We start from the raw sequence: 27425 nt of genomic DNA, 5'->3' as shown, positions 1-27425 counted from the left end.
ACATCATGTTTCCCCCTAAATAAACTCTGCAGAAACCCAGTATGATATGGCCTCCCCCAGTTCTTTCCCAGGAGGCCACCATGTCAATTTTTCAAGCGAAATATAGTCTCTCTGCAGGCTTTTGAGACCACACAATTCCCATCTCTGGGAATTCCAGCTGGCTCTCATGGGGACCGAGCCTAGGAGGGCTCGGGGCCCGGAGCCGCGGCATGGTGCAGCGGCAGGAGTCCGCTATGACTTGGGGAGTAATTGGTTTATCCCACTGCCTGGCCTGCTTTCCCATGTGGGCCACTGCTGCGGGGAGGCCCAGGGGTACAATATGGAAACAGCATGATACCCTCCAGAGCCGCGCCGGCATTCACCTCTGCAGCTATAGAGAGCCGGGATAGAGTAGCAGGAGCACAAAGCTGCAGAAGACATGTCGTTTGGCTTTGAAAAGATTGCTATTTGGTCTCTCTCTCTCTTTTTTTCTTTTTTTTAGAAAAAAAAAAGTGGGAAACATTTGTGGTTGAAAGCGAGAAGTAATCAAATTTTGACTGAAATACTTTAAATAAATCTACAGCTGAAAGGAGTTTGTGTCTGAGAGATTTTGTGGAGGTCAGTTTGTAATTTATCATTCATGGAAATATATTTATATTGTCATCTTGGATTAATAGACAGAGCAAAGGCTGAGCTGGTTTTCAGCAGCTGTGAAAAGAAACATTGTGTTCTTGAAAAATTATGATAAATCTTAAAGTGTATGTTTCTGACTTAAAGTATTTATAGTCGTGAAAATTTTTTATTTTAAGTCAGATCTAAACTATAAACTTAATTGGTTGACAAAAACAACCATTAGCTTTGCAATGTGTTGTGGAGATACTCCTCTGGGTGAAGCTGATTGGAGATGAAGGTAAGGTTGATAGAAATCAATAAACCTTCAAGTAGGACATCTGAGCTTATAAAAAATGCTATAAGCATTTATTTTTTCAAATAAAATCATTTTGATTTAAAACCCGGTTGAGAATCTGTGGCACGATTTTCAACTTGCCACAAGTTGAATTAATTTACGCTTTTCAAGAAAAACTTTTTTTTGTTGTTTTTTACATGTACGTTCACAGAAGCTCTCAATCCAGCTTTTCACAATGACTGAGTAGGAATTTAATTACAATTTACCGGTAGCTTGCTTAGAATGGGGAGCTGTTGGCTAGAATCTCTCATTACACACTGTATCCACAAGGTGGCAGCAGTTCACTCTAAAAACCAGCTGTTGATTTGAACACGTTGTGCAAATGTCCGGAAAAAAATGCATCTTCTTATTCAGAAGATAATAGCGGGAGATACTTTTTTGCATCATAAGCCTGGGAGGAGTAACTACAGGTAAGAAATATGGAGCAAAAACCCAGATACTAAGGAGGTGAGGGGCCCCCATTCACAGAAGTTGCTTGAGGTCACTGTGATTTCTGCTCAGTTGTTCAAAACGATCATAGAAGCTGCAAAAATAAATCCAATTAGACACAAAAGAATTAAAAGAGGCTTTAGACGCGCAACGAAGAGGCTCAAAACAACTCCCGCGATAAAATTCCCAGCTGAGCAACCATTTTAGCCCTGTTTATGTGTTTTTTCTATTATTGTTAAACTGTGCACAGATTGTAAGCAGACTTATTCTACAAGAAGTCTGACTAGCAATGACAACAAAGCAACAGAGTGAGACCAATGGCTTGTCCTTGCAGAGGTGTCACATGTCACCAGGGGGCCATGCGGCTTGCTTACAGTCGGGAAGTAGAGGCACTTCCTCCTTCCTACCTCTCCTTGTTCCGAAACCCCGTCTGTTGAAACAGATCTTTTCAATGGGGATCCAGAGGCCTGTCAAAGCTCCGAAACACTGACTTCGTTTGAGGAAGAGGAGGTTAGACCCAAAGCGGCGGCGAATGTCAGCCGGATCGCTTCTGAAAGCCTCTCAGATTTAGTGCGTAAAAAGAAAAAGTGACCGGAGTGAAAATAACAATGGCTGCGACGTAGCGCAACTTCTGGATCCAGGGGTGGATGATCAAGAGTCGGACTCAGTCGGTGCTGCTGGTTGGTGACTTTATTTTTTCGGACTAGAAGGAGACTTGGAGGACGACTTTCAGCATGAAGAAGCAGTTCAATCGCATGAAGCAGCTGGCCAACCAGACTGTTGGAAGGTGAGTGTCGGATCTGGTGGCATATGCTGCGCTTTAAACTGGCAGACGGTAATAATGTTAGATGTGGTTAGTTTGGGTCTTCTGTTGTCAGCCCGTCTGCTTGTTGTTGTGGGCGGCGTCGGAAGGACTTGGACGTGATTTTAGGGAAGGAAAAAGTTTATATATTAGTGGAAAAACATGTTTTATGTAGTTTTGTTTGTCGTCTACAAGCCGCGTAAAAAGGTTTAATAACTGGGGGCGTTTAACAATTTAAAACAAAAATCCCTGAAAAAGTAAAAGTTTAATCGAATCAACGCTTCCTCAAGGTTCACATCTTATATTTTTATTAACAATTTTACCCTTTTTGAATTTAGCTTGTGTTTATTGCAAAACTGGACACAATCTTGCTGGATATTTTCGCTTGAACAGAATGACTAGGGGGCAGTCCTAACTTAGCCTATCTAATGTACGCGGTATGTAACAGTGTTTTTGAATGGGACATGGCGTCTCCAAATCCTTTTCCAAAGGGCGACGCAATGGGGCCCAATAATAATCCTGTGGTGGCACACCCAAACAGATTTTTTTAATGTATGCAGCTGTGGCAATATGTCCAATTAAAAACAATTGGGCTGATATAAATAGTCTGTAGTAGTTTTTAAGTTTATGTTTTTATGTACTTGTTTTCTCTTGTCCATGACTTTAAAACTCGGCAAGTTCTCTGATTTTTTTATTTTTAATAATTGTATTAATATTGGAACTATTTTAATATTATATTCCATATATGTGTACTATAAGAAAGAGATGTATTTTTTTGTCCCTTAATAAAATAACACCAAAAGCTTCACAGTCAACTGCCTACAGTGTTAATGCTGTTATTACTTAACTTGATTATGTTAATCAGTCTTCTTGTTTTACCAGGATTAGTTCTGAGAATTAAAAAATAAAATATCTGTCTAAATGTCCCATATCTAGATTTTGTACTCTCCTGGAGTGGAATTTCTTCAGAAATGTGCTTTAGGACTCATTTCCTGATGGCACAGCTGATTACACTACCCAACCCAGGCCTCTGCCCTCTTCGCTGTCCCTATGGGGCAACCTCGCCTTGTCCTCCGTCAGCCACAGCTGAGCCAGTGTTTCCACCTATTACTGTACACCACTGAATAAATCTGTGGTTCCTCTCCATGCACCAGCTTCCTCAGAATGACTTGTCCATCACTCAGAGGGGCTCGGCCATGAATTCCTTCCAGTCGTTGCTCCACACATGTTGTGCAATGGCAGTAAAAGTCAACTAAGCCCCGCTCGGAGATTGCTTTATTGAGAAGCAAAACTGTTGCGAGCACACGCCCTCCCTGGATAATGTCCGGGAAGGGATAACCCTGCTTGAAATGCTTAAAAAGTACAAGAGCGACCTTAAAAAAAAAAAAAAAAAAAAAAAAAAAAAAAACATAAATAGCTTAGGTTCTTATGCTTAATTAAAACCACAACCAGCTGGTTCTGATATAATCCTTTTGAAATTGAATTGAAAGTTGGTTCTAATGCACAACCAACCACAGCTAAAAGAGTCTGCATGAGGTATGACAACACATAAACAACAACACAGCTGGTCTTTGCAGATAGTGTGTGGTCGGCGGAGCAGGTTGGGACAGTTTGCTACGGGCAGCACACTGAGGGGATTTTGTGGAGTAAGCATTCCCAGCGTTGAGGACCAGGGGACGCTGGCTCAAACAAAGAAAGTCTCTTTCTTTTCATAAAGGAGGAAACCAGCTGGATTTCCATTCGATTAACAGGAGGAGGCGGTTGAATCACCAGAGTTCAAACACTGCAGTGTTTACAAACAGTTTTAACCAAGTTATTTTAATAAAATCAGAGGCTGCAAAGTGAGTCAGGGATGTGGTTGGATTTATACTTTCTTCTCCGCATTTGCCCAACGTGGTTTCATAATATCAGTATATTGCACGTGACGTCTTCATGCATAGTGCACGCCCCACGCCGAGCCTCTGTCTGAAGGAGTCTATTCTTAGAACAGTAGCTGCTGCCCAACTCTAATCCGTATCAATGCTAATTCAGCATTGATAAGAATCATGAGATTGATTTTGTAGCTTATTCCTTGAGAGGTTCGCCACTGCAGTCTAATGCCTAATGTGATGATGTGATAAGAACAGAAACTGAAGTTCTTCTATTGGGATGTCGTGTTACTGTCCAGCAAACCAGTCGGTAATCAGGAAGTGAAATAAAAATAAAGGTTTTAATTTTTAATATATATATTTTTTTACAAAATGCCCATCTGCAGACGTGCATTTAAATTTACTCTGACATCCCTAAAATTAAATCACATACAATATAATTCCCATCTATTCTTTGACAAAATGTTTTTTTTTGTTTTTGTTTTTTTAATCTTTGACTGCAGCAGAGGTAGTCTTGTGTTTCCTTTTTTTAATTTTATGCACAGTGAGGGCATCTGAGGCCCCATTGATGTAAGCCTTTACTGTATGCAGAGGGTGGATCATAAGGATCATTTTCTCAGAAGCTCATAACAGCATTGTGTAATACCTCATGTCTGAGCAGGAGATGGTTAATTGATCCCTGCGAGGTTTGGATTCATGGTGTTCGCTCAGACTGCTGAGGAGACAGACGAGATCTACGGGGAGTTTTGTGTGGAGACACAACTCGCGGCACGTTTGTTAGATATCGATTGGAAATTATACAGGTTAAAACACATTGGGCTTTTTCCGCCCGCAAACTCCAGGTGCTCTAGAAGGCATTCTGGCATCCTGTCAACATTTCCTTGAAGCTTTTAGAGCGATCACATGACGTTGTTTATACCCAGATTGTGTCACAAAAAAGCGTAATATGTTTCTGACCTCAACAAGCCTCGTGGCAATTCTCACCCTCATGCATACATGCATGCACACATCGGGCCCTGTTGCCACAACAAACAGGTTGCCGATGAGTCAAGAAGTGTGCTTTTCAGACTGGGTGGAGGAATCTGACAGGTTCAGTTTGGCCTCTGGTGCATACTCGTGGAGCTCGGCTGTACAAATGATACACGTTAATTTAAAACTCTCATGCTCTCTGACAGGTCTTCATAGGTGAAGCTTAACACCAGGTTTCTATTTGCACAAAACAGGCATTTGTAACAAGCTGCACACAGGAGGAGCTGGGTTTGCTAACCTGCTGTAGTAAACTCCAACCAGTGTGGTTGAAACAACATTAGATTGTTATCAAAAATGGCAATGAATGCTATGTTTACATACACAACCACAAGCAAATACGCCGGTCAGCATTATGGGCTCTCAGATAAATCTTCTGATCTGTGTTTTTCCTCCACAGAGCTGAAAAAACAGAAGTCCTGAGTGATGACCTCCTTCAGGTAAATAAATATCTTCAAGTGTATCTGCTATAATGGCTATATGATTTTATTTGTTTTATTATTTTCCATTTTGCATTTCTTCACTTGATTTATCATTTTACATTTTATTATTTAACTTTGTTTTAATTTTGCTTATATTTTTGTTTTGTTTTATTCTTTGTTTTGTTTTTAATTTAATTTTAGCTAGTTAACATTTTTTTTTATTTTATAAAGATTTTTATCACTAAAATATATTATCATGAATAATATTTTAGTGAAAGGCTGCTTTATATAAGTGAAATGTAAGCTGCAGTAATTGTTGCAGCCTTAGCAGAAGGAGCTGAAGCATAAAAAAAAAAAAAAATGTTTATGTGGCTGTTATTCATTCAACATCCATCTGTATTAAAAAGCGATCAGGTTTGAGCTTTGTGTTACATCAGCTTTAGTTGAACTAATCTGCAAGTATAAAACCTTTTCTTTGGTGGGGCACATTTTCTGGAGAGGAAAAAGCTGCAGAAGTTTTGAGTGTAGCGTTCCCATCTAAGACTCTGTTAAAGCCATCATGCCTTTGCTGCTTGTTGAAGCCAAACTTCTCTCTGGGCTTTGAGTTCAGCTGCTTGCGTTTAAACTTTACACCAAAGTTTAAGCACAAGCGCTGGCGTGCAGTCGTCCATTCAGTAACGCTGCACCAGCACAAGGTTAGCGCTTCAAGAGAAATTCCTCACTACTTCAACGGTGAAGTCAGTTTCGTGTTTAGGAAATCAAAGTGGATGCACGCTGCTGAGTGTGGGTGTTGTTGTTGGGGGATGGGAAGACTTTGGCTTGTGAAACGGTGAGATCATCTTTTGAAAGAAAAAAAAATGTGGGAATAAATACAGCGGAAATGAGGAAAAGCAGAGCAGAAAGGTTAATCGGTGCAGAGTAAATCTTAAACAACATTCATTCGGCCTCAGAAGTTGAGGCTTTATGACCAGCAGCGGTGAACTCTAACACAAACTGGTGCTAAACATAAATATTTTCATTCTTCTGTATATTTGGACATTTGCTTGGACTTGCTGTGGTACTAACAAATAAAATCCCTCTTTATCTTCAGCCCGATGATACTCCAAACCAATAGAATTTAACCCCACAGCATGACACAACCACTCCCATGTTTCAGTGTGGAGTAGTTGTCTTGCAGTTGGAAAGTTGTGGGTTCCTTTGGAGAAGGCAATGGACCTTACCACAGGGGCCGCTTTTCATTGGCTGATGCCCATTCTACATGGTCACTTGCATGGCCGTCTCACAAACACACGCTTCCCGTTAGCTATGTACAGCATAATGACATTACTGATACAACTTCTACACCTTGAAGGCTGTCTGCTACACAGTCCTATGTTAGCTAAAAAGATCAATATGTAATGTGTACTGTATCTGACACACACTAAAGATTTTATTTTAGCAGAAAAGGCTTTGGACTAAACTGTTACTCGTGTTAGCCACTCTAGCACCAAATACAGTGTATTGAACCACAGGAATCACTGATTTCAAAAGTAACATACAAAACGATGAATCCCCGACTTACCCAGCCTTGCATCAGTGATCTTGTCCACAGCTATATTGATGTAGTGTGTGTGTGTGTGGATCTGCCATTTTCCTCATCGAGCGAAAGCATTTTGCTGTGACATGGACAATGTTGGCGGCATCGCGTGGCTCAAACACCTTGATCTCATCCAAAAAAGATGACATGAACTTCTTAGTTCCTCTGTTCATTGTTGTAGCTGATATATTGTGAAAATCCGGTAGAAATGATGCACTAATGGAGTCAGAAATACACTGCAGAGAATCATTTGAAGTGGAAGATGCCATGTTTACATAGAAACAACGCGCCGCGAGGCTTTGTTTGTGAGACTTGCAGCCACTTGGGATTTTCTAAGTCGGTTGTGGGCGGAGCTTGGTAAGGTCTATTAGTGCAAAGTTTCCATCTTATCTGCACATTGATGTATAAATGTGAGGGTGTTGTATGTGGGGTTTGTTGAAAGAAACTCCAGTACTTTGATCAGTCAATATGACTGCTAAATTTGGGCATTGCCATCTAGGAATATGCCTGAGCCATAAGGAAAAAAGAAATTCATTGATTAAATAATTTGTTAACTTCATATCTTTGGACAATTATTGCTGTTTAGCCTAGATCACAAGACCCCACCTCATACCTCTCTTCTTAAACTGATTTGCCAATATCTCTGTATTGGCATTTCTAAACTCATCAGATCACAAAACCTTCTACCATTACTCCAGAGTTCAATCTTTATGCTCCCTATCAAATTGCAGCCTTTTTTCCCCCAATCACCTTCGCTCATCAGTAGGTTGCTTGAAGGTACACAGCTGTTAAATACCAGTCCCTTCCCTTCATATTTTGTGTGTGGAACTGTTGAACATACTCTTGTAATCATCGATCACAATCATTCATTTTGTTCCGACCACAAATTTTCCACAAGTATGATGGTTTCACACAATTCTTCCAGTTTATCTTAATCCATTAAGCAGACTGTAATACAATATTTGTTGTTTTTATTTTCCTTGATGCTTGGTAATGATTGGACCCTTCTGAAATAAGAACAGGATTTGTCTTCCCATATGGTTAGTTTTAGAAATAAGGTGCTACTCAGTGCATTTCTAAGAATTGATTTTTTTTTTTTTTTTTTTTTTTACTTGCTGAAACAGCCAAGAATCTCTAGGATAGTTACACAGATGATTATTTGTTTAGTTGAAACCAGATTCTTGGCTGCAATTGACTTTTGCTTTGGAAAGGTAGAGAAACCGCTTTGCCATTGGACAAATGTCAGGAACATTTCGCTAGAATGACAAAACAAAATCAAAATGTTTCTTAGCCAGGTATTAGTTCAACTTTATGCAACCAGGTAATTGCATGTTTCACATTTCCTTCTCTATTTGCATAGATTTCAGTTAAGTTGTAAGTTACTATCAGAAAAACGGGCAACATTAGAGGGATTGTGTGCTCTTTGCACAACTGCTGACTACTGATTTGCATGTTGCTAATAGTCAGTTGTTACATCTGCAATGATCTGAGTAAAGTGTCCGGCTTACACACATGCAAGAGTAAATCAACACTGTTATTTAATCACTCTGCCTGGAAAAGCTTTTCTTCCATCTTCCAAGCGTGAGACCAGAAGGGATAATTTTTCCTAACCCACTTCCCACAATCTCCTGCACCCACATTTTCTACAAACAGTCCAATATGAAACTCGACTCTGTTATTTCCATGCTGTCATAGTACTCTCTTTTCTTGTATTTTCCATAATGCTTTGCTTTGGGTAAGACATTTGTCTTGTTTGGACTCGTCCTGCTTCAGTGGGAGAGTCTGGGAGGCTGTCAGACTGGATTGTATCCTTACTTGCCTGATCTCAAAGTGAAGGGCATCGAGTTGGAACTGGTTCCTGAAGTCAGTATTTGAATACAACTGAAGATGAGATATCCAAATGGGGTGTTAGATACTCTACTATGCTCATATTTAATGGTTGTATGGTAAGCGGGTATTGCATCGGGTCAGTTGGGGAGAGAAACTTTTGGTGATCATGCACTTTTGGTATGATCAAATGTGCATGGTCATACACCAAAAGTGTATATCATACACTGTTGGTGGTGTATGATGTAGGTTTAAACAGCTTGCACATGTTTAAACCTACATCATAGATATTATTGTTCGCACAGGTGAATTCAAACCACAATACTCTATGTTGTAGTTCAGTATAGTTCTTTTTTTCCCACTGATAATCGCAAATGAGCTAAGCTTGCAAAATAGAGAATGGACATTCTGCGTTGTCATATATTATGTCACACTGAAAAATTGACTTTTTACTTCCTAAAATGCAGATACAGTCATAAGATAAGCTATACAAATTGTGGCAGGAATAACTTAAAGTAGTTTACTTTTGTTAGACCTTATCCATTGCTTTATTTGTCATGTGAAATTGGCACACTCTGTACTGTGGTGCTTCATTTATTTTAGATTTGAGTAAGTTTGTTACATACACAGCTCTTGCTGTGCTTTGCATAATTTTCCTGTTGAAGGCCCAAATCTTCAGGACATCGTTCTTATGTTTGACTATAGAATTCTTTGCTCAACTTGGTGACTGCAACCTACGCAGTTCCTGGGGATGCAAAACAGCCCACATCACTACACCAACACCACCACACTTTAGACTTGGCATGGTAGGTGATAGGCTTTTCATTAGACATCACACCGTGTATGTGATTCAGCATTTCAATTGATTCAATCAATCCAAAAATATTTTCTCCAGAAGTCTTGTGTTTTTCTTTTTCATCTCAAACTTTTCAAACTTAAGTTTTGCTGCACTATTCGCTTTAGCGAGTAGAAGCTTTCTCACACACTCTTTAATTGTACGGTTAGTTTTGTTATTATGCCAGGAGAGGTTTCCAAAATATCTGACATAGATCTAGGTATTTCTTGTTGTCATGCCTCTGAGCATTGAATGGCCTGACTTTGAGGTTGATCACTCCAGGAAAATTAGCAGCTAATAGTCTTTCTCTCTGTTGAACGGATGGACTTCAGAGATTCCTCGCTATTCAAACCTTTCTGGATTTTTGGGGAGCAACAATTGCTTCTCTAAAATGATTGCTGATGTCTTTCCAACATACCTGAACAAAGTCCAAATAAATAAAAGTCTTGCCATTACAGAGGTGGTCTCATTTGCTGATGAAGCAGTTAATGAGAAACAACCTGCTGTATTTTCACATCAGCTCTTTGTTGTATCTAAAGTAAGTCGATTCTCAATGTTAAGATTTCCTCTCTCAAATTAGAGTGGCTAATTATATAGCCACTTGATAGTTTGAATTTAAAACTGTTGGAGATCTGACCACGATCTAGTAAAGCCAGTTTGTGTTTGCATAAAACTGATGTCTTTACGCCTAAAGGCATCATTAGAGAGTTCTGGCAAACAGAGTTGGAATCCCAAAATTACTTAAAGATGCTGTATGAGGCAACTTCATGCTTTAACTTTGTATGTAGGAATGATACCAGCATGCATTTATGTTCTGCACCTGGAGATTATCTACGCTCTCTTATGGAGGAAAATTGTGTCATGGTAACACTATCAGCTAATAGAAAGACAGTGTTACTGACATCACTACCTCGTTTTCACCATAGAGTGATTCGGGTTCATGTAGGACAGAGCTGAGAGTGCCCGCAATCAGAGGAAGTTTGACGGGAAAAGCAGAAAACATTTTTACAAGAAGCATTACATCGGAGAGCAAAACTATTTTTAGGGATAAGCAGATTAACATTTCAAGCAAGCAAGACATTTTTTTTTTTTAAGTGTGTGCGTGCAAACTGTTTTACGAAGTAAACAAGGTGATTTTTCAGAGGTACAGTGATTCTTCAGGGGAGACGTTAGTCAACACCTCTTATGCTGGAGTCGTGGTTGTCAGCTGTGGGTTAGTATCAAAAGTATGAAATTCAAACTTCATCTCTGTTCCAGGAAAGAAGGAAATGTTGTGCAGTCCTGCACAAAGCACATCAAATAGTTTCCCTATTCTTTGCAGCAAGCAAAGGGCGGCAGTCCCCTTTTGTCTGCTCATGACTGAAAGTAACAGAAACAAGGTAAAACTGACAGATGAGTTATATTTTGACTGGATTTGGCCTAGGACAGAATGAGGAACACCATCATCTAGGGAAACATCTATGGTTTTCTGGGTTTGTACAACTTGAAGGAGACCACAAGGCAGACCAAGAGCTCACTAGAGGGGCTGTGTGTCCATTTTGACCTGGACACATGTTGGTCAATCTCTTACCGCTGCAGCCTGATCTGAGATGAGCAGAAAGCAAAGGATGGATGGTTGTAATGATTGTCAGCATCCTACTTAAAAATGTCTCTGGTCTGATTTGATTCATCACTACAAATTGAAAAAAATTCCTTGGTTTTTAGCCAAAGTAATTTCCCAGAAAAGGGGGAAAAGTGTTTCCTTTCTTTCTTTCTTTTTTCTTGTTTTTCGTTCTGATGTTCAGAATCACATGAAAACACTTAGACACTTAGCTTAATTGAATTTGGACTTTGAAGTAAAGCTTTTTACTTCAAAGTTTTTTATTTTCTTTTTACTTCTAACTAGAGCAACTTTTCTTCTGAGCTAGTCTAGCTCTCTGGAAGATTTCTAGATTTAATTCTTACTTCTGGTTCATCGTTATCTTTGTAAACGTTAGTTCCCGCCTGCCAGGTCATCCAGCTAGTCATCTTCTAGTTACTTCGAGGATGCAGCTTTTCAGTCTACCAAAGTGAAAACGCACCCGTCCACACGGCTTCTGAGTCACTCACTGAACATTCCACATTTCTGCTGTTGTAGGTCAGAGGTCAGCAACTGGAGCTCGCTATGCGCAGTTTTCACTGCTGCTTGGAAAAGAAAAAGCAGAAAACTGAAAAGTTGGGCAGTGAGTGTGAACCTTTGGAAAGTGTGGTAACAGCAGTCATCTCTTTTCATTTTTAGTGTGTGTGGGCTTGTCTGGGACAATTATCAAGCGATTTGCCCTGTTCCTTTTTTTTCCTCTCGTCCAACTTTTAATCCACCACTTATCAGGGCGTGTGGTTGAACTTGTGCTTGGGAATATTTAATTGAACAGGAAAAAAGTCTGAGTTTGGGAGGACAGTGAAACCAAAACACGAAGACACTCTTAGCCAGAAATCTTTGAGAAACCCACCAAGATTTTCCTTTTCTGAGAGACTTATTTCTGTCTTTATATCTTCTTTATATTTTTTTGTTTGCTCTGTGTTCCCTTTTCTATAAACTTCCATCTCTTATATGCTTGGAAAGAGTTTGTACTAAAGACACAGGATGCGATCAATATGTTTGTAGCCCAGCCGTCTCACTCACACTGCAGACTCTCAGAGCTCTTTCTTTTCCTTCTTGGCAGACGTTGTTGGAAAACCTGCAACTAATCAAGTCATCACCAGATATTCCTAGAGTTAGGGATTGTATTTATTGTATCTATTGTATCTTCCAGGGCAGAAGGGGGAATCCAGCTGTGATATAGCTCTAAAAGGGCGCAATGAATTAGAGAGGATAAAAGTGAAGAAAAAGGATGAGATCTGACAGCAAATAGACTCAGAACTTTGGGCGCAGCTGGATGTTTACATCAAGAAAGGAAGAGGAAGATAATACTCAACAGGCAGGCAGCTATTTGTGGTCTAATGTAAAAAAACCCAGCCTGTCCAGAACTCAAGAGAAAGAAATATAATAATTATTTTACAAACATGACACACTGTTTTACCTGCTGATTAACCACATACCAGCATTCTTCAACTGACAGACTTAGCATCACTGATACAACTGTTGGCTATTTTCCACTAATTTGATGTATATCATGAAGTAAATAAAAAACTAATATAGTCAAATTAAAATTGTTCAGTACCAGTTTTTCCCTGGTTCTCCTTATAATGCACTTCCTTGTGTTTTATTGCTGTAAAAATTATTCTGAAATCAATGCTGTCTTCTCAGATATGACTCAAATGCCTCCTGCAGCTGCACAGGTCACACGCAAACAACTTTTGCAAGAGGAATTTGGTGAAAAACTGGTACTTAAAGTGGAAAAACAAACAAAAAAACAAGTTAAGCTGCTCAAAGAACTGAAAGTAGTTGTGTTATACCTCACATATTGTCACTAGAGGCATGTGCAGATGGAGATTTGCTATCAAGTCTCTAGTCTCGATTTGATCTAGACTAGATAATGAGTTGCAACAAAATATCAAAGCAAAAAGAGAACCTGAATGTGACATCATGTAAGTTCAGATAGCATGCTTTATCTGAAGGGAGTTAATATTTCAAGTCTTTCACTGTTTGAACACGGGTTGCTATAATGTACGCTGTACTGTTTATAGTTACAGCGTTAAGGCATGTAAAACAGCAGGTAATATCTGTATAACAACTGCTCAGGATGGATAACCTGTTAAGTCAGCTTCGCGGTCAATATGATTGTTTTCTAAAGTTTCAAATGTCTCTGTCAGAAACGTTTTCCCTGCCCTCATTAAAGAGCTCCATCACTGCATTCCCTCTTGACTCATCATTGTGTCTTAGCTGCTTGTTCTTCTGCTGCTAACACAGTCAGGTCCTCCATGACGTCCCAATACCAAGGACAGGATGGAAACTGTTGCAGATGAATGTGGGCTTATCCAGCCTCTGTGTTTTGATGTGTAGCCTTCACCTGGGTCGTATATGTTGAACAGGAAGATGGAAGGTTTATGTTTCCTTCATCCTGGTTCGAACCGGTGCACTGATCTTTTTCTACTGTTTTCTTTGTTCACATTTTGAATCGTGTTTTCTATTTTTATTTTTTTATTTTTTTGTCTTCAATGTTCATGCAGATCGAGAGGCGGATGGAATTGGTGCGCTTGGTGTCGCACAACATGCACAAGAGGCTGGTGTCCTGTCTGCAGGGTCAACTTGGCACCGACACAGAGAAAAGACATGTAAGAAGAATGTACTATTGCTGCTAGCCTTGGCTCTGTTATCTGAGCTGAACTTTAAACTAAATACAACTTTACTGTCAAATCACATTATAAACATTTAATGCATTGCTGTAAAACTTTACAAATGTTTCTGTGCCACATGGATGGCATGTGCTGAAATTATGGCTCCGGCCCACATCATAGGGTTGCAGTAACAGGGATTGGTATCTTGTGCAGTGAACACATGGGATCTGTTCTTATGTAACACGTAGATATAAAAAAATGGCTTCCTGCCAAAGTCATAATCCCTTTAGAGCAGCTGCTGTTGGTGTTACCAACAAAACTAACTGCTCTTGTGTTCCTTTGCCAAACTTGTTTGTGTTGTTGTTACCTAAATCATCCAAACAGGATATTGTGTGACTTTCCTAAAGTTATAACTCAGCTTCAAGTCATTTATTTTCATAAGAGCCTGACTTTGTTTTTATGTCCTGTTGCAGAAAAAGCTGCCGTTGACGGGGTTGTCACAGACCATGCAGGAAGGCGGAGCTCAGCTAGGAGACGAGGGCCTGATTGGGTGAGGAAAAACTGTAACACCCCTCGAACATTTCCATGTTTAGTCACGCTACAACCATAAACATGAACATATTCTATCTGGATTTTATTTATTTAACCCTTTTGAGCTGTTTTGTGAGTGCCTCTGGGGTTTGTTAAAGAACGTTAGGGAACAAAGCATATTATGAAGATCTAGTCAGAGGTAAAACTGTGGAGGAGTTTAAAGCAGGGTAAGGTTATAAAACAACATTCGAAACTTTTAACAGAGCTCCGTTTAATCCATCATCCGATAAAAACATGCACAGATGAAGAGAGCATTAATCAGAGACACAGAACAGGTCTGAAGTAACTCTGGAGGAGAGAGATCTGCTCGCCATTTTTTTTAAAATGGAAGAGTCAACATCATGTTATAGGAATTCTTCAGCAGTCATGTATTCCATATCAATCTAATTTGCAGCAGAAAAATGTACTATTTTAGCTGCAGATAGTAAATTTGCAACAGCACTTCACACAAGTTCCTTTTCAGATACAAAATGGCCAAAAGTTGATCAGGCGTACAAACAAGCTGCAACAGGAGCAAAAGATGTCTATACAAAGTAATGCCTCTGAGGTGCTGAATGACAATGTGAACCACATTCTTTCGGTTGTTTTTTAATTTGTAATAACACTTTAAAACTTTTTGCTTCTATGCCACATCTATACCCAATTTTATGCTGGTCTATGACATAAAACACCAATGAAATACTTCTTTTTTCTGGTTGTGGCTTCACAAAAGGGGAAAAAGTTTACAGGATTTCAGGAACTGTGAAGCAACAGCATTAACCAGTACGTGACTATTTGAATGACTGAAAAGTCCCCTGTCTCTGGTAGAAACTGCATGTAGAATTGTGAAAGCAGTGAAATTATCATATATTTGTGTGTGTTGCAGCAAGATGTTGGAGTTGTGCGGGGAGACCGAGAGCCGGTTAGCCACCGAACTTATGCAGCATGAATTGCAGATCGAAAAAGATATCCTGGATCCTCTCAACCAGCTGGCAGAGGTAAAAAAAACAAAAACGCTAAAAAAACCCGACATAACTCATTTAATGCTCCACAAACAATTCGGTATCTGTCATGCAGCTGCTCTGTAACAGTTGTTCTGTACACTTAAGCATTAAATTCTCTGTGTAATTCACAGACTTGTAGGGAAGACGTTCTCAGTGCTGTGTTACATGTTTAGCCAAGCCTTTTTCATGATTCCTGAATGTTTTTCCCACAGGTGGAGATTCCTAACATACTGAAACAGAGGAAGCAACTTGCCAGGCTAGTTCTGGATTACGATTCGGCCAAGACGAGGTGCATTTGTATGAAGACTGATGCCTATTTATTAATTAATCAACAATTTATGAAGTTTATAGTTTTTACATTTTCAACTTGGCATGAAGGTTTGGTTGTTGTTGGTGTGGTTTGGGCTAAAAAGGCTAACTTTGGAGATGATCCTGTAAATACAGTTGAAATCAGAGATGTAACCTACCGGTAATTTTTCCACTTTGGTAACAAGCAAAAAAAAATAAAATGTTTGGCCTGATTTAATGTCAAACACTTTCCAGCTCTGCCCACAAATTTTCTATGTGTCTGGAGTGTGAGATGGCCACTCCAAAACACTGACCTTATTATGCTTATCCTGCTTTATATCTTCTTAACTGATACAGTAAAGTCTACTGTCGATGTTGAAGACCCACTGGCACCCAAGTGTTAACTTCTTGAATAATGTCTTCACGTGTTGCTCAAATATTTCCCATGATGCATCCATTTTTGAAAAGTGCACCAGTGCCTCCTGCAAAAAACTACCCACATGAATACTGCCACCAAGCTTCCCAAGCTGTTTCGTCTTGCATGTAATTATTTGGACACACGTACGGGGCATTTATATTCATCCGGAAATAGTATCCAAGAATGAACCAATCTTGTGGAGATCCAGAATTCTCTTCTTAAATTTGTGGCTGATTGCTTTTCATTTCTATATGATGTCACACAAAGAGGCAGTATGTGATTGAGATGTTGCCCTAAAACACATCCACAGATGTGCCTCTATTTAATCTTATGAAACTTGCAAAGCTTCATCAACTGGACCTTTCCAAGTTGCTTTAAGTTAAGTTTTTCTTAACTTAAGTCTTAAGCTAACTTAAGCTGTATTTGATGAGAGCTAAAGCAAAATATCTTAAATATGGTCTTTTGTCATTTAGCAAATCTTCTTTTTTTTTATTCTAACTTATCTAAAGTAATAAAGATTTAATATCAGTCATCAAGAAAAATAGGTTGTGTTGTTTAATGTAGTGTATACAAATATGTTTTCAACTGTAAGCTGCAGTGTGATTTGTTTTATGTCCTTCAGGTGGTATCAGGCAACAAAGTCCAACAACCAGGCCATGGCAGCTAAAGTAGACTCACTCAAGGATGAGATGGATGAGGCTCTCAATAAAGTAGAAATATGCAAGGTAATAATCAGTAACCATAGAGTAATCTACTCTGCATGGACTTTAATGGAGGCTTGTCTGAGCTAATAGGTGTACATTCCTCGGTTAAATGAAGTGGCTGAACAAAGAAGGCCTTGCAAGAATGGCTCAAGGCAATCATGTCAGGAAGATCATTATTGTAATTAAAGGTCAAAGCTTTGTCATGTGGGGTTCATCATTGCAGTAATGAGGAGTTTATGGTTAATGCTCAGAACAAAGGTTAAGGATGCTGTCACCTTCATTCATCCCGCAGGACCAGCTGTCTGCAGACATGTACAACTTTGCCTCAAAAGAGGGAGACTATGCACGCTATTATATCATGGTGAGTGTGTCAAAAGTTTAAAGGTCACCTCATAATCCAAACTGATTCATGGATGGCAAAGTTTTGTATTTGTGTGTTGCAGTTATTAGAGGCCCAGGCCGAGTATCACAGGAAGTCTCTGTCAGCTCTGGAAACGGCTCTTCCTACCATCCAAATACAGCAAGGTGAGGACATGTTGTTTATAATAAGATCCATGAGTGTTTGCTTTATTCTGCAGTAGCATGAAAATAGTCCAAATGGGCTTGTGATCTAAGCCAGCTCGATAGCTCTTAGTGTGAAATCACAATGAGAGTTTCATTTTCTTTCAATACAAACAGAAGAGAATTGAGTTTTACCCAACAAAAGAAAATAAAAGCAGAATCAGTCAGTTTATCAGCTGATGCAATAGTTAGACCCAGTTTCTATATAAAGGTTGGGGATAGATTATCCTCTGTCTATATGAAGTTGTGTCAGAAAGGTTAAATTAGCCCAGTGAATCATATTTAATTGATTCTGAACCCCGCCTCTCGACCAATGACTGCTTGAGAAAGGCCCCAGCCCTCCAGCCTTGGATGCATGATTTCAGTTTTTGTTGTAGTATTTCTACAGTTGGGGTTGATCCGACGCATTCTGGCAGTCAGGTCTGATGCTGATATTATTCTTGGATCCGATTTATGGCTGAGGCCACCAGAGTCCTGTGTTGCTTTTCCACTGATTTAACTAGAGCTCTCAGCTAACTGGCTAGAATACATTGCTAACACCAAGTTCCCAGTCCGATACTTCATTCAAAGAAGACACATGAAACCATGGCGGCTTTGAAGTAAAATATCACACTACATTCCATCAGTAATGAACATTCTCACTCACTGTTAAATTTGGGCTTTGGCAAGCTCTCTAGTTTTTCTCTTATCTAATTCTTTTGATAGCAACAGACATTTTGTCCCAACTGGAGATTCTGCAGGTCAGACTTAACATGCAGCTCCCACATGTGTTGACTAAGGCAAGTTGACATAAAGTCCTGTCAACTTGTGATGTGGAAGTTTCATTGTTTAATCATACATTTTACCTTTATGATATATCTGGGTCGACACACACAGCCACAGTCCTCAGTAAGCTGACTTTTTACCCCTGCTGGCTATGTTGTCTTGTGAAATGGTATGCTGAAGTGCTAGGCTAACGCTAGCAGGTTTCCCTCTGTTTTAATAAAACTCTTTGATAATTTCCACATATTCCACTGTGGTTTTATTATGTAGTGTTCAAGCAAACCACAAAGAAAAGTTGTTCTGTTAGTAAAAGTAGCTTGCTGCTTCATAAGTCGTGAAATTCATTGTTTCAGTGAATGCGAATAGGCCAACAACAGGTATCATGATTGAGGTTTGTCATGGACTCTTGTAAGGATTATTAAAAGAAAAAACTTGATTGAGATCCCAATCCATGTCTGTGGTTTATGCCTAATAATTATTGAAGTAAAATTGTTCTAGATGGGAAAATAATGGAGAAATTCAACACCTTTTCCAGTGATTATTTTCTTCTCTCTAAAGTTTTTTTTTTTTCAGATATTTGTGGCTGGGTTTAAAGTCACAATTAGTGAGTTAATTAGTTTTTCAGAAGTCATAGACATGCTTATTTTAAAATCTATTTTAGTATTGATACATCTTAGAAACCTAACACCATGAAATAGTGAGAGTATAAATAGAGCCTAAGATGAAACCTAATTTGAATCACGAATTCTTCATTAAAAAAAATCAGGGCGAAGGACTTTCATTTAGCCTTTGAGTCAGACTAAAAGCCGCATAAAAGAACCATTTATCATTCGATTTCCTCCGACATGCTAATGTATTTCCTTTATGTAGATACATGCATTGAGAAGCCAGCGTTTGGCACGGCGTTGGAGGAACACCTGAAGAAGAGCAATCGAGAGATCGCTCTACCCTTAGAGGCCTGCGTCATGATGCTGCTGGAGACCGGCATGAGGGAAGAGGTAAAGATGAAGGGAAGGCATGAGTCAGAAAAAACCCACTAAAGTAGGGGCAAAGTTGATGCTTATTAACCAGAATTTCAACATAAATCTTTGGCCATAAAAATTGTAAATGCTCGTCTCCGTTTGAGCTGGAAGGAGAGGAGGCTCTATAAAGGATGGCATCTACAGTCTGGAAACATCTGTTGCCAAGTTTTGGTCAGCTAGTCTTGGTTCTGCAGGCATAAAACATGTGTATGTGTGTGGACATCTGTTCGCCATTAGCCACTCTGCTGTTGCACACTTTAAATGTAACAGTGCTGCTGGACTCCCTGTTGACTGTGACTTAAAGCATTTTTATGAAGTGAAACCAAACCATTGTGCTGCGTCTGTCTGGTGCTCAGTCAAACAGAGACAAACAATTCTGACGATAGCAGAACGGTTCCTCTCTTGTTTCAGACAGATATCTACTTCTCCTTTCCTATTCCCGGCGCTGCTCTAGCTTCTTGAATTTTTAAGGTGTTAACCAGAGCTGGGTGCAACAGTGCTGATTTTTTATTTCCCCCCCCCCCCCCTCCCCCCTTTCTCATGTTCCTCTAAGGGACTCTTTCGGATTGCTGCTGGAGCTTCAAAACTTAAAAAGCTGAAAGCAGCACTGGACTGCTCCACTTCGCAACTTGAGGAGTTCTACTCAGATCCACATGCAGTCGCTGGTACAACTTCCGCTGTGGTCTAGTGAAAACTAAAACCATTTTCTCAAGATGCGTTTTAAAATTTATTTCTCATAGTATTTTTGTGCTTTTTACAGGAGCTCTGAAGTCTTACCTCAGGGAACTACCTGAGCCTCTAATGACGTTTAGCATGTATGATGAGTGGATACAGGCCTCCAAGTAATAAAGCATACACACACATACTCAAATGGGATTTTTAATATGCAAGACATGCTTCCTGCAACTAATGCAACTGTTTTCTGTGTGTTTTCAGCATTTCTGACCCCGACAAAAGGCTTCAGGCTCTCTGGGTGATATGTGACAATTTGCCAAAGGCTCACAAAGCTAACTTTAGGTATGAGAACGCTCAGCAATGTTTCATCTAGATGTTTGGAAATTACGTCACCAGAACTTAAATTGCACTTTAAAGGCCACACCTTTGTAGAGAAATTATTGTAGAAACTTGATGGTAATAAAAAAGTCAAAGTAATTTAATTATGGATCTTGAAATCTTGGAACAGTTTTAATGTTGTAAAATTAATCACCAATGCAGCAGTGGCAGGAGTTATAGCAAAAGAACAGATAATTGTGCATTTCACAAAACTCTCTTTAATAAATTATGCTAAAGAGCCTGAACACATTACTTCAGTCTTGGCATTTCTTCACTGGTTTTCTGTCAGTTTCCCAATTGATTTTAAGAATTTATTGCTTACTCTTAAAGTTCAGACTGCTACAGTCAGCCAGTTTCTCTCAGATGTCCCAAGACCCAAATTGAAAAATAAAGCAATGGAACCAGTTTATTTATAAAGTGCTATTTGAAAAACAAATGTCATCTAAAGGAAATTTACAAAAAATTTAGTTTTAGTTTACATTAATTTAGAAAAGTCATACCAGTTGAAATTATTAGAGGTCACAGTAAATTTTGTTTTAGTCTGGAAAACAACGACATCAAGTGGTGAGACGGTAGTTTGCAACAAACTCAATAATGTTGCGTTAAGGTCGGTGTGCCAGAATATATTGATAAAATACATTGACAATCTGTTAAAAGATTAGTAAATAGTAGCCTCTGCCTTCAATGACTAATTCTTAAAATTAAATAAAATTGAACATCTTTTCATATTCATGTAACTTGGCTGTGAGCAGATAAAGCTGCTTTGTTATGATTGATAAAATAATATTTAAACACACAACCTTTATCTTGAAGGGTATATTTATATGCCCCTTTAGAGCAGGGGTCTCTAAATCCAGCCCGCAAGAACCAGTGTTTCAAAACTACGGAAACATTAGACATAATTTTATTAAATTACAGCAAACACAAGTCTCTTATTAACCCATTTCTAAACTGGATTGTAAAAGCAAAACAGTTTCTTATGCTTACTGGGGTGCTGGTGGTTTCTTTTGCAGGTATTTGGTGAAGTTCCTGGCTAAACTGGCTCAAGAAAGTGAGGTCAATAAAATGACTCCCAGTAACATCGCCATTGTCTTGGGGCCCAACCTGCTGTGGGCAAAAACAGAGGGGTAAAAGACAGGTTCTTTGTTGCAGTTCTCTTGAATACATAGTACGTACATTTATTCCCGGCTTTTGTTCGTTTTATTTTGCTGCAATGTCACTGCTAACTCAGGACGCTGGCAGAGATGGCAGCAGCTACGTCTGTCCATGTTGGGGCCATCATAGAACCCATCATCCAACATGCTGATTGGTTCTTTCCTGGAGGTAAATTGAAATTAGCTCTAATTAGCACTTAATTAATCAGATATGGTTTTTAATCATTCCCCGCCAACAACAAATACAGAGTTTTGACAGTAAACAGTTGATTCCATTTCTTTCTGTGTTGTGTCTGAATTAAATAGGAGATTTTACCTCTCTTAGTCTCATTATCTCTTCTTTCTTCCAGAGGTGGAGTTCAATGTTTCAGGCATGTTCTCCATGCCCAGCCACCCGCCGACCCCAGACCTGGAGCCTGGGCTGGACAGGAAGCGCCCCGGCAGCACCGGGCATGAAGGGGATGCTCACACGCCCCGTAAAGACAGGTACCCGTCTCGTCCCAACCTCAGCCTCAGCCTGCCCCTCGCCCTTCCTTCCCGCCCCAAGACACTGAGCAGGCAGGAGTCGCGGGGCCTGGCAGTCTCGGCCCTTTACGTAGTGGCCGACGAGTCCATCACGGTCACTGAGACGCCCACTGAAGATCTGCCTAGCCCAGACTTCAAAGCTGCGCCATAGCAGCATGTAGCGTTAATGAATTCAGTTACTGACCAGTGAAAGAAGGGATGATTGTTTTCTTTTATCGCTGCACTTTTTTTCCTGATCTGTTTGCAAGATTTCACTACAATTTAATCACGTACTGTTTCATGGTAATGAAACATTTTTTTGCTTCTTTATATGTTTTGAAGGAATTTTCATTGTCGGGACATGATTTTGTCTGTTTCTCTTTGTATTGCTGCTCTGTACTCTTGTCATCTTTTTTATTTCCAATTAAAGCTTAGGTCTCTCTGTAGGTTTATATTTTGTGTGGGCTTCCTGTGTTGCTTCTTGTATCTCTGGTGTCGCCTATAACTTTTATAGAGTGCAGCCCAGTGTTGCTCAGTTTCAGAGATGACTGGTGTGGTTTTATGTGCTCTTTTGGTTCTTCCTACTGGCCTGGTTTCACTGCTCTCAGGAAGTACCGTCTCTCTCTCTCTCTCTCTCTGTTTTTCATATGTCTTACACCGTCTCTCACTGCTCCTAGCTGTCTCTCTCTCGGTCTCCTGCTCCCCGTTTGGTTGGCGTGTGGTTTTGCCCTCCTGAACTGTCTTCCCTTTCCCCCTCCTTCGTAGCCCTGTTAACAAACATCCGGAGCCCGCTCCACGCAGAATCGGCACTGTAAATAGAAAGCAGACACAACTAACCTCACCCACCTTCCAACCCTCACTGCCTCCTCTGGAAGCTGAGGGTTCCTCCCAGTCCGAGCTGCAGTCCCCCCAGGTTCAGTCGCCAGGTCCAGAGGCTCAGCAGCCGGGTCTGAACACCGCTGCTGCTGCTGCTGGTGGTGATGGAGGCGGTGAGGCTCATGGGGGTGGGGTCCAGGCAGCCTCAGTGCAGCCTCAGGATGTAAGGCAGCCCAGCACAGAGGACAGCAGGTAAGGAGCGAGCTGAGGTCGCAACAGTACTCCACCGTCGGCTCGCAACCAATCAACCAGTCCGGAACCCGCCCAACCTTTGTGTTTGCCATGTGTTTGATTGGTAACTGTAAGAACCACTCTGGATCTCTTGGATTAATAATCTCCACCTACTGGCACAGCATTTAATTTGGCTTCCGTGATTAAGACTGCGATGAAAATCACGTTTTGCTTTGATCGTGCGTTTATTTTTTCTCTGTCCTGCTTGCGATTTTGAACCTATTTTTACAATACAATGCGCTTCTTTCCGCCTGCTAACCGGCACGTTCCAGTGCTCATCTGCTTCTTGGGCTTTTTCATTTTGCATTCAAGGCATTACTGAAACAGTTTTGTGTCTGCATCTACTGACCTTTTATTGTTTTTGCATCTTGTTTGCCTAAATCTGAGTGATTCGTCTTGTTTTGACCTTTGTCCAATCTCGTGATGGAAAATGTATGTTGACGTTTGTGTGCATGATCTATATATTTTTTGATTTTGCACAGTTAAAAAGTGTTGTGTCATATAAAGTACATTATTGATATGGCTTAATGCATTGCTCTGTTGTATTTTAACAGCCAACCCCGGGAACCCTTGTCCACCCCTCCTCAGCAGAGGAATGGTTCACCCCATCTTACAGTCGGGACCCCACATTCTCAGGGTGGGTCAAGAGGGCCGAGCCCACATATGGTCCGCAGAGGTAAGAACAGAGCGCACACTCACGTTCAGTCCTGCAAATGTTTTCGCACTTTTGTAACTTATTTTTACTTTATGTTAAATGTTGATGTCGTGTTGATTTATCGCTTAACATCTCAATAAAATACATTGAAGTTTGTGGTGGTAGCGTCAAAAAACATTTAAAAAAGTCAAGGGAATAAATAATGCTTTGTTGATCTTCTGCACTGAAGGCACCAAAAAGCAGGCACCAGCTCCGCCCAAGCAGCCCAGCCTGTACGCCTCTCAGTCCAGCAGCCCCCATCCTCCAGGCTCTCCCAGTCACCCACCCCTCACAGCCCGTCGTCACTCCAGCAAAGATTTCATCCAAGCCCCAAACCACCCACCGCCACAGCCTCCTCAAGCCCACCAGCCAGCCCAAGGAGACCCCTCGCCCCCGACAACTCCCACTCCGCCTGATACTCCGCCACCGTACGCCACTGGATCTCTGCCCCGCCCCTCCAGGCCCGCCCCAAAGCCAAGAGTGCGACCCAGCATGCCGCCGCCACCACAGCCCGTATCTAATGACAACGGTAATGGCATCTGCAGCTCTGCATCCAAGATCATAACAGGTAATGACATTATCCTACAGGTTCAGAAGCAGAATATTAAAAGCGATTTGATTTATCAAAATGAAAGTTCTTCATTTAATTCTATCAGGCAGACTTTTTTTTAACATCAAGTTGTAATTAGTCCAGGGTCTTTGTCACATCTGTTAAGTGTGTTGGGTTGTTAACAATATCCCAGATGCATGTTTATGATAATAAAGTAGCTGATTGTGTCAGATTCTGCAAGCGGTTCATGTTTTTTGACATTTTAATCAAATTATTCTTCTTTTTGGTTCAAGTTGAAGCGAAGAAAACAACTTCTCCAGCAATTTATTTTCCTCCCCTTTCTGCTCGTCTGCCGATAACCGTCTGAAGCTTCCTCTTAGGGCGCTGCTGTTTTTAGATCTCTAGCTTCTTCTTATGGTTTCACTGTCTCGATTTGTGTCACTCTGAACGGAAACTGTGGTGATCTGAAGCATGACAGGAAATGTGTGTAAACATTGCAGATGTCTGAGCTGCTGACCTGCCTGTAAGATGAGCTTTGCCGGGCAGGTGATGGTAAGGTTCCTATTGGCTGGGTGTGATGGCACTTTTTGCTGCTTCATGTTTGTCTGTCTATTTTGGGGGGAAAAAAGCAACTAGAGCTTTGTGTCTAATACATGTAGCACAGATAGGTACATGTGCATCTCAATACGTTGTGCATGTGCATCTCAATACGTTGTGCTATCATTAGAAGGTTAATTTGTTTCTGGTAATTCAATTGAGAAAGTGGAAGCAGTGTAGATGCAATACAGAGGTCAGTATTTCAAATGTTTTAGTGTTGAAAAATGTATATCATAGTCTAGAAAAGACAAAAGACAGTCAATTGTAAAATAAAAGTGTTGCATAAGACCAATATTAAAATTTTCATTTATTCTTGTTGCGTGTGCAATTTTCTACCGCACTTTCTCCCCCTTCCACTCAACTTTCCAATGATATACTTGGAGATGGCACTCTTTAACAGTGACAGTTTCAGGCTTACACTCCATAAAATGTTAAATGCCAAGTGAACAGTCCTCCTTGTAATTGCGTAGCCCATAATATGATACTTCTGAAGTAAATGGTGCATGATTTTGAACAGGAAGAACATAATGTCATTAATCTTTGACAAATAAAAAGGGGTGAAAATGTGGAAGAACTGAACTTGCATACAGAACACTATTTGAGGCAGAAAACTAACACTGTACACCACTTTGATCGCACCACACCGACAATGATATGTAGTGGTGGCGGCGTCATGCTGTACATTTTAGCAGGGACAAGAAGCTCTATAGATGATGGGAGGATGGATGGTGCTGAAAGCTGAAAGAAATGCTTTTAGAGTGAAAGAATTCAAGATTTTGGAAAGGAGAGTGGGCAAAACTGTTTGCAGTCTCCGGCTAGCAAACAGATTAACTTTTGGATGATATTCTAATTTATTGAGATGCACCTGAATGTTGATGTGTGAATGCATGTTTCTATGTATTTGTCTGTTCATAACCTGCTTGCATTTAGGTTTAACCCCCCCAACGACCTCTGTCTCTTAACTGTTTGCTGTGACACTAACATGCTTCTAAACAGGATCTGACTTCTTTTTTTGTACTTTCTGTGGTCAATGCTCTTAGCCACATCTGTGCCATAAAATTTTTGTTGCATTTACAGATTAACACACCAAGGAAACATAAAAAAAGTCCCTCATTTTTAGCAGAATTGACTATATTTAAATTGTAGAAGAGTCCTTGGTGTCTTAAAGAATGTGGAGTTTGTAGCGGTGTGCGTGTGTGTGTGTGTGTGTGTGTGTGTGTGTGTGTTTGCTTTATTTCATGATGTATTTGGTGATTATTCCATCTGTTTTTTTTTTGTTTTGTTTTTTGCAGATGGAAACCTGATTGTGAAGGGGATCACAAGAGCTTTTGTCCCTCAGGTGATCAAGGAGCAAGAAGCGAAGGGCTCTGCTGGTCAAGAGCCCACCTCCACCCTGCACCCAACCCCCCAAATCAAGGCAGAGAGCACTGCTCTGTAGAATGCGCTCCAGCTTTTATTGTTCATTTAAGACAAGGCACCAGTTCTGCTTACAGGATGCCAACAGCTTCTTTTTATATAGATATATATATTTTGTCTGCTCCACCGAGTCAAACCAGAAGCCTTGTCATACAGTGGTGGCTTAAACCACAAAAACCCATGTGCAGCCATCACTTCCAACATTGAACTCTTTTTGCTGTACGCTCTGCTGGGTGTCTAAAAATTGAATTGCAGAGCCAAAGTTTAAAGGACCTGAGTTATATAGCAGCTTAACAAAGGAAAAAAAAAAAGAATGCTGGAGAAGTTTCACCTTTTTGTACCTCTCTTTGTTTTATGCCAAAGTGTCAAAGCTAAGAATCCTTTTGGAGACAAGCATCTGAGTGCAGTTTTAGCTTTTGATTTGAGATTTTAACCTCTGACATTGGATTTGAATTCAAACCGTCACTTATTTATCATGAAGCTAAACTGAATTTTCATTTTCCAAATTTGACTGTTTCATCTGACAGAATAAAATGTTCACAGTCTGCAGGATGGTATTAAGAAATAGCTAAAGGGCCAAAGATAATTATGACTTGTTTAGCACAGATTAAGAGTTGCGATGACCAAATACATTGGGAAGGGTGCAATAAGAGATGCAGTTGTTTTCCGCTGATGGCCTGTTCAGAGCTTGTTGCTGCATTTTCAGGTGGTTTTACAGAGATATCTTGAAGAATACAACAGGGTGAGGTTTGATTGTCTCATTTTTAATCAGGATTCCTTTTTGACGTCCACTAAGCTGATTTTTAAATGGGAAAAGTCCTATTTGAGGAGTCAATATTTGCTCTTATTATTAAAAGGGACAATCTTCTTTTTGTAATCACTCTTACTCCAAAATCAAAGCTTTGACCAAATACAGAAAAAACATTAAAATCTTTATTTTTTATTTTGTTTGTTTGTTTTGAGTACAATTTACTACAAGTTTGTTTGTGGTCTTTTCTACTCTTCGGCACACCATGCATCATTTTTCTATATAATTAGTTTTATTCAAATCTTT

At 40.1% G+C, this 27425-nt stretch overlaps 1 protein-coding gene across 3 annotated transcripts; it reads left to right on the top strand.

Moving 5' to 3' along the window:
* Positions 1-1707: 1707 nt before the first annotated feature.
* Positions 1708-27314, top strand: arhgap17b (Rho GTPase activating protein 17b). 3 transcript variants are annotated; one of them, XM_044101224.1, is made up of 21 exons: positions 1719-2162; positions 5472-5511; positions 13860-13964; positions 14441-14517; positions 15424-15535; positions 15754-15830; positions 16870-16972; positions 17244-17312; positions 17395-17476; positions 19145-19272; positions 19850-19961; positions 20057-20138; positions 20233-20313; positions 21363-21476; positions 21581-21672; positions 21854-21989; positions 22773-23075; positions 23669-23790; positions 23999-24376; positions 24859-24910; positions 26248-26344. In XM_044101224.1, exons 1-20 carry the CDS (start codon positions 2110-2112, stop codon positions 24864-24866), a joined length of 2274 nt encoding a protein of 757 aa, XP_043957159.1. In that variant the 5' UTR covers positions 1719-2109; the 3' UTR covers positions 24867-24910; positions 26248-26344. The 3 variants fall into 3 exon arrangements, with proteins under 3 accessions (XP_043957160.1, XP_043957159.1, XP_043957158.1); XM_044101223.1 differs by lacking the exon at positions 24859-24910 and having other exon boundaries at positions 26248-27314; XM_044101225.1 differs by lacking the exons at positions 22773-23075; positions 24859-24910 and having other exon boundaries at positions 1708-2162; positions 26248-27314.
* The last annotated feature ends 111 nt before the right edge of the window (positions 27315-27425 follow it).

Source organism: Gambusia affinis, linkage group LG19 (assembly GCF_019740435.1).
Source record: "Gambusia affinis linkage group LG19, SWU_Gaff_1.0, whole genome shotgun sequence".
NCBI lineage: Eukaryota > Metazoa > Chordata > Actinopteri > Cyprinodontiformes > Poeciliidae > Gambusia > Gambusia affinis.
This window is presented reverse-complemented; position numbering and strand designations above follow the sequence as displayed.